Raw genomic sequence first — 8,271 nt, forward strand, 5'->3', positions numbered from 1 at the left:
ACGTGTATCTCGTTGATAGGAGGAAGGGAACTCAGATATCAGGGTTTGATATCTCTCAATGCCACTTGGCCAGAGATTTTCGGAGTCAGGTGTGATTGTGACGATGGCTGGATCCTTGATTATGTCTGGCGAGGTTTCCCGAGTAAAACTTCTAATACACCGTCATTTTACTATAATTTTACATGAGAAGACGCTACTTATTTTAACTTTAGAGAGCTACTTATTTTAACTTTAGAGAGTAGGTTTAAGCTTCTGCGGTTCTACGTGTTGCCTGATATACTTTCCTTTTGATTCGATTACCATAACTAACAAGAAGAAATAAAGAAAATAAAATTTTAGTATATATTTTATGTTTACCAAAGTGGAACCACATCATTCACTTATTATTATTCGTTGGGCTTGGCCTAATTATAATTTATGAAATAAGCCCATGTGTCTTTAAGTTTTTTCAAGTGAAAAGTATCTCACATTGCTTTCAAAGCACTTGGTGGAGATATTTATAAAGGAGGTCCTCACATGCTTGGGGTGTGCCCCAAGAGGTACCCACTTTTGTGAAAGAGTGAGGACCTACCTCCTTGGTTGACCACCACGCGCACCGTCCGACCGAACCGGGTTGGGTTGGGTTGGGTAAACAATATAATTTTTTATTGAAAAAATTAATAATAATATTTTTATTATTATTAAATTCGTTTTTTATTTGTTATTACTTTAATTGCATCTGATTTAGTCTTTGTGAACGTTATTCATAACGTCTTTTTTTTATTCTGAACGTGTCTTCTCCAAACCCAGTCTTTCCCCACTTTCCTGATTTTCCTCCCACCTTCTTCTCCTGTAAATCAGAGCTCAACAGCTCTATTTTTTCTGTATAAATAGGTGGTGTGAGGCTGCTATTAAACACACAATTTAATTTCATTCATTCTGTATTTCGAAACTGAGCAAAAAATTGAGAGTGTAGACAGAACGATTTTTGTACGGTGCAATACAAAATCGTATTTACAGAGGACTGTTTTATCCTGGAGACGACCGGAGTTCATACTGTTTGCAATTTTCCGCAGTTCCGCGAACGTCTTAAAGAAAGCGACATTGTCCGCGACTCTGCCCATTTATTTTTGTTAGTCTGTTCCTGTTTTCTGAGTTCCAGTTCCAACATTATTTTTAAACGAATCGATGTTGAAATGATATTAACCAGCGAAAAGCTTCTGATTTCCAAATTCAAACCCCGTCAGCAAATCAAATTTACATGTTCACAGCCAGCAGGCACGCTTGTATGTTATCACACAAGAATGCTAGAAATCGCCGACCACAATACACTGCGCGTCAGCCAGCGCCCTAAGAATATTTCCAATCTACTAATTAATATAATGTCAAGTTGAAGTTCTCCAATATATATATATGCACGCGATGCTGTTTCACATTGACCCACATGGATCACATCAACTGCTTAACTTATTAATCCACAACATATGCTCACCTGAGAATATAATTTACAACTGCACATCTCATCATTATCACTGCAATTCTAAATCCCTAATTTCTTAGAGGAGGTCAAAGGAAATGTCATGCAGCAAATAAACCTGTAAAATAATGTTTACATTTTCAATGGAACTGGAGTACTTTTTTATACATTAAATAATGTTTACATTTTTAATTACATATCAGTTGAAATTATGGAAACTTTCAACATTTAATTTTGGATAACTATAAGCAGTCACCGACTCTAGCTGTCCATTTCTCACTCCTTTGAAGCTATAATCAGGAACTCCAGTAGAGAAAAAATATGGGCCAAGTTTTCATGTAGCTTACGGGCGAAGTAGCCAAGCCGAAAACATTGATCATATACCAGTATCACCATTGCTATATTGCATTTTCTTGTATCTTTAAACGTGCATTCCATCTCTTCACAAACAGAAACTATGTTTGTACATCTGACACATTTTCAGTGGACTTGTTCCTCCTTTCTGGTCAAGACAGATATGAATTTGCACTTTCAGAATGAGATATTGTATATAAAATCAAGCTTAATTTTCAAAATGCGACTTTCATCAAGCTCATTATAAAATGTTTGACAAGAAAATGAATACATAAAATACCGACAATTGACATTTGACATTTGAGTTTGACAAAGAAAAGCATTATTAAAAATAGTTCTTAGTTCTTAACCCCTGTATATATTTTTACAAATAAATACATATTTTCAACAACAATTATGAGAGACAAAAGCCAAGCATCAAAGTTGCCTTCTCATCAAGCGCTAGAGGCATCAGGCTCCTTTACATGCTTATCTTGAAAACTGTCCCTTGGTTCTCAGCTCATTATATATACATATAACATTTGGCTGAAGTGAAATGAGGGACAGAGATAATGCTTCTGCTTACAAACAATAGCACTTCAGATTTGCACTAACCTATAGTAACAGTTTAAACCAGAAACCCAGAAAGATGCAGAGCTTCAGCCTGATATTATACTAGTGTCTCTGAACTACATTAAAGCTAATTACTATTAGGCAGTTCCTCTATTCATAAGCAGCAGATACGCCTGGTAGTATTAACAAACTTTGATCCACATGCACATTAAATTTTTAAGTGTATTTTGAGCTAACTCTCTTAAAGTGACTAGGAATTATAGCCAATCAAGAAACCAATTGAACTGGCTGAGAAATTGAATTCAAGGTTGAAAAGTACTGCAGACCAGAATCCTAGATTGGATAAGCAAGGTTTGCTTAGGCCTTGATCCAATACAACATATAAATTTTGCACTTCTTTAGATTAATTTTTGTTCTAGTGGTTTGACAGTAGAGCATAGAACCATCCATGCTATTTAACACCTGATGTTTCCTTTCCAAGATGCTAAAAAGGAAGCTTTTAACATGATTTGTCTTTTTATGCATTTTGTATCGATACATGTAATCAAAGTAAACCAAATGGAAGTTACCTATTTTTGGAAAAGGAGACAATTAATTATCTGCAGAAAATGCTTCCGTTTCTTCAATAATGGTTTGCAGGAAAGGGACTTTTTGGCTGCTTGACTCATTGCTTATTCCAGCATCCACAACCATTTTCTGCTCTTTAGATTTTCCCCAGATCACGGCATAGAATCCAATGACAATCACAGTTGCTCCAACAAAACTACATAATAGGAAGGAAATATCTGTCCTCAGTGTGTAAAAGCTACTAGATGGGATCAATCTAATATAACAACTTGGGCCAATCAGAACTTGTTACAACCTTTAAACCAGAAAAATGAAATAAAAAACTAATGAGAGATTACCTTCCAAGATACAAGGTATCGCCTAAAAAGATTACACCTACTGCTGCTGCAATGACAATGCCCAAGGGCTTGAACATCGAAACGAAAACAGGCCCTGTCTGCCGCAGGCACCATGAAGTAATGCCAACTTGGAAAGCAGAGCCAAAGACTCCCTACATCATGAGAGGGTTAAAGCCACACCTCACGATTTGTATGTTAGAATAAAAATACCATCTAGCAATTAGATGTGCCAAGCTAAAATCCATAGTCAACGATTCTCCATTAACAGACAAGAAACCTTTAATCACTAGTGCAAATAGAGAATGCATGAGATATTAGAATTGGTCTCTTCATTATCTATATTTTAAATTTTTTACATACCGAGTAAAGAACAGCCACTGATCTTATATTGGGTTTTAAGCTCCAAGCAGAAGGGTCTCTTTCAACAACTAAGGATGCTATTGCGGACAGAATGGAAACAAAGAAGAAGTAAAAGAAGACAACAATCAGCTCTGCATGGTATTTCTTGAGGATAAATGCCTGAAAAGTGAAGAGTTCAGAATTATGTATATATGTAACCCAACTGTGGCATAAAGGTTTTTTAAACCTTCACCTGTATGATGACCCAAGCAGAAGTCAAAAGAGAATCAACAGCGAGTAGCAATCCTCCAATAACCCAATTTGAGAATTGCAAGAGAAGTTGATGAGATGAGTTTAAAGGTGTCATCACAACTGGGGGACCTCTGTAGTAAGTCATAATAAACGCCCCTCCAATTGATACTATGGTTCCAATGGATTTTGCTACGGCACTAGAGGTTCTCAAGTCAAGCTTTTCCAACCTGAGATCATAAGAGCCAAACAATTAAGCTCAACTATAGCAGTCGTATTTCATTCTTAGAAGTCCCACAATTTATTTTTTACTATTTTTAGCCAAAAGGCGAACAAGTAACCGAATTCAACAAGTTCTGTGGCAGGATTGTGAGATAAATGCTGAGGACAGAAGGTCCAACCAGATAGAGCCTTATATTTGATAAAATATAAAGCAATTGATTCAGTGTAAAAATGGTTTGAACTTAATCAAGTGTAGTATCATCACCTACAAATTTGAATTGTGTTTCATCTTATCCAAATAATACAGTTCATTTGTTTAATGAACTACCCAAAAATTGTAGGTTAATACAGAGATACGAACAACTCTTGGCAATCAAACATACAAACAATACCATATTAAGAGAGGAAAAGGCTGACCTGAAAGCAACAGCAAGTATGAAAATAAGACCAGGAACAAGGTTAAGCATGGATGTGGCAAGTGTAGGTGAGCTGAGGTTAATTCCGGCATATCCAAAAAGATTTGCCAAACAACTGATTGAAAGAAATACCAAATCAAAAACCCTAAACAAGAGTTGTCTGTAAAAGCAACAGAAATTCATTCATGGAAACAAAGACGAACCCATAAAGATATTGAAATAGCAATCAATACCCAAATAGACCAAGCAAGAAGAATTGAGAGACGATAGAGAAGGACAGTGGAGGCCTGTCTGACCTGCAAAGCAATATAAACCAAATTAAGTAGATGAAGAAGGATGGAAGCTTTAAAAGATTGAGAGAAGTACCTATGGAAGAGTAAAGAAAGAGGGAGAAGGATGAGGGAGGCAAGGAGATTGGAGTAAAAGACAAATATGAAACTGCTCATGCCTTTAGACATGGCTATTTTGCTAATTATCATAAGCCCAACTTGGGCGCACTCTGCCATTATCATTCCCACGAAAGGCAATGCTACTTTCGTACCCATTTTCACTCTCTGTTTTTGCAACCGATTTGCAGAAAACAGCCCCACTCTTGAGAATTGGGATCAGAAATGGAAATCCAGTTAAAACTCTACTCCCTGCAGGCGCTTGGAACGCGACTCGGTTCTTCAGAGTCAAACTAAGTAAGTAATCATCATCACGGAATCTAAATAACCAAAAACAGAATCTTTTCCTGTCAATTTGCTGCTTCTTTTATTTTTATTTTATTCCATTGATTCACGCTTATATTATGTTTTCACACTTGAAATAATTTATAAAGAAGGGTGAAAAAAAAAACCCCCTCACTGGACTTGCCCAGTATTTTCGAATTAACCCATGTACTTTTATGCGATAGAAAAAGACATGATTTGGCCAATGATTTGTTAGAATGGACATGGTGTTTACATATATCAATAATCGTTCTAATCTAATTTGCTCATTACAACAGCAGAATTCAAAATCTAATGTGTATTTAGTAAAATCATAAATCAATGATAAGAATTAAAGTTCATATCACACAATTAATCAATTACATGTGGATCAACTTGAAAGAATTTTAGCAAAGAAAAATAAGGCGGAAAAACAATTTTCTTACATATAAATCAGTCGGGAACACAAGTATTTTAAAAAAAGAATTAATATGTTTACCATTCTCCACGGAATTAGAGTCTATGAGCATAAATGTTGAAGATTGGATTACGACTACTATTCTCTGGATTTCGAATTACGAGAAATATATGATTTATCGTTTCTTCGTGTGTTTTGTGTACCTTTTATGACTTTTTTTGCTCTTTGAAGTCATTATCTTCCTTTTATAGATCTTGTATTAGCTTTAGTCATTACTTGTGTAAGGTTTTATTCTTTATTGTTTTCTTTCTATACTTTGACTTTTTTCATCTAATGGAACAATATAACCATTTTCATTAATAACAACAATAATAATAAATATAATGTTCACATGGTTTGCTCAGTCGCCATTAGATCTAAGATTATTAGATCCAAGCCTCGGGATGTTTTTAATCTCCACCATATATTTCTAATAAACTTAGACCCCGCGATTACTAACCAAATTTATTTGGTCAGTCAGAGTCTATATAAACACTACAATAGTTGGATATTTCAAAAAAAAAAAATACATTAGTTATATTAAGTTGGACATATAAATTATTTATCTTACTTAGTACAATCTATACTATATATAATAGCGAAAGCAGAGAGAAATGAGGAGAAGTGTTTTAGAGGCATTTTTGATGAGTTGTCAACGTAGTAAAAAATCAAAATCTAAAAGATTTAATTAATTAATAATAACATATTTATATTTATAATATATTAAACAATTACTAGCCAATTAATTAAAATAATAAAAGAAAGTAAGAGTTACAGGAATATGAAAAAACACAAAGCAAAAGAAATCCAAAAGTCACAAATAAACTTCTATATAAAAGATGATAGATAATATTCCACCATTATATTCATTGGTCATGATAGATAGTATTATATTTCTGAAGGTAATTATTCGATTTTTTTTTCATATGTTGTAGTTATTTTGTTCTCAATTGTGTTGTTGTTTTATTTTTATTAAACAATAGTTGTTATAGTTTCATCTTTCAGATCCATTTCTGCTGTTACCCAGGTTCTATACCTCTCGCTACATTATCCATGTTTTCTTTTTTTTTTGTCTTTTTTTTTTACAAACTGATATCTCCAATTGAAGAAATCCGATAGAAATAAAAGATGCATGGACAACTAAAATCGGGAAACACAAAGATGTCAAAAATTACAAGAAATTCTTATGTTTCTCAAGGTAATTATTCAATTTTTTTCATATGTTGTAATTATTTTTGTTCACAATTGTGTCGTTGTTTTATTTTTATTAAATAATGGTTATTATAGTTTCATCTTTCAGAGATGAAATTCCAATTCTGTCCTTACCCAGTTCCTTACTACTTTATCCATATTTTCTTTTCTATTTGTCTTTTTTTTCTCAAAATGACTAAAATAAATTTTTTGTATATTTGCATTCTTTTTTAGTATATGTTGCTATGTGTTATCGTTTCGATTGTTAACTCTAACTAAAATTTAGATTTTCGGCTTTATATGAACTCAATTATTAGCTTTAATTGAAGTTAGGTTAATTTTTCTAATTCGGAACCTGTTGAAATTCACTTATTTTTTTAGTTTGAGTTTATCTAACTGATATGGATTGTATTTTTTTTATTATTATTTTTATGCATTTTGGTACAAATAAATATAAAGTTTCACACCATAGTTGTTCATTGAAGTTGGAGACATATTGAAGAAAATATTAAAGAGGTATTATAAAGAAGTTTATTTCAATTATAAATTATGTTATATTATTATTATTATCAAGAAGTTATTTTTTTCACAATTCTCTAGACAAAGAGATTGTAAGCGTCTAATACACTTGATAAGATATTTATTCTTGAAGAATTTAGATTATGCTAGATACGAATTCAAAATGAAGGTAAATAAAAATAAATTTTGATGCTCAAAATCCTAAAAATATACATTAATTATGAGATATTGAGATAATTGATTTTCCAACATTAGCTTATATGGTTTTTAACTATTATATTGTGGTTTGTACAAAATTGTTAGTATTTCAAGAGTTTTTAACAAATGAAAATGAAACATGATCATAGGACAAGTTGTTCGGAAATATTAATTAAAAAATATTATTATTTGAATCTCTTCAAATTCTCAAATGTTGAGTATAATGATTCTAATTGATAGAATTAATTTCATATATTAATTATAAAACGTTTTTTTTACAGAGTGGTTACAATTGCAGTTTAATTCTATTTAACTAAAATTAATTTATGGACTTAATACTTCATTAAGAAAAAATAAAAAATTTAATTAATGGGTCAAAAATATTTTCACTCTCCTCTTTATAAGCTTATATTTTGACATTCTATCTTATTAAAAAAAAACGAGAGGAAGATAGTTCTCTCTTAATTATCATTTTTGTCCCTTCATGTTTGTTTTATATTCTTTTGTTTGTTTTTCTTGCATACGAAATTCAAGAGTATATAATTATTAGAAAATATTAATGAAGTCAAATAAGTGATATCTACGAGCGTGACTGATATACAGTGAAAGAATGAAGAACAAATTGATTGAATGTCTTGATGAGATATTACGAGATGAAAATAGGAGAAATCATCACCTTATACTTATTCAATTGGATATATTGGGTTATTGTAGCATAATGAAT

At 32.3% G+C, this 8,271-nt stretch overlaps 1 protein-coding gene across 1 annotated transcript; it reads right to left on the bottom strand.

Moving 5' to 3' along the window:
- Positions 1 to 1,523: 1,523 nt before the first annotated feature.
- LOC136218151 (WAT1-related protein At3g28050-like) lies at positions 1,524 to 5,274 on the bottom strand. Its single transcript, XM_066004913.1, has 8 exons — positions 4,860 to 5,274; positions 4,727 to 4,789; positions 4,495 to 4,608; positions 3,860 to 4,085; positions 3,628 to 3,786; positions 3,268 to 3,419; positions 2,932 to 3,125; positions 1,524 to 1,958 (listed from the first exon to the last, which is right to left on the bottom strand). Exons 1-7 carry the CDS (start codon positions 5,036 to 5,038, stop codon positions 2,954 to 2,956), a joined length of 1,065 nt encoding a protein of 354 aa, XP_065860985.1. The 5' UTR covers positions 5,039 to 5,274; the 3' UTR covers positions 1,524 to 1,958; positions 2,932 to 2,953.
- Positions 5,275 to 8,271: the final 2,997 nt, after the last annotated feature.

This window comes from Euphorbia lathyris, chromosome 2, assembly GCF_963576675.1.
Source record: "Euphorbia lathyris chromosome 2, ddEupLath1.1, whole genome shotgun sequence".
Classification (NCBI taxonomy): domain Eukaryota; kingdom Viridiplantae; phylum Streptophyta; class Magnoliopsida; order Malpighiales; family Euphorbiaceae; genus Euphorbia; species Euphorbia lathyris.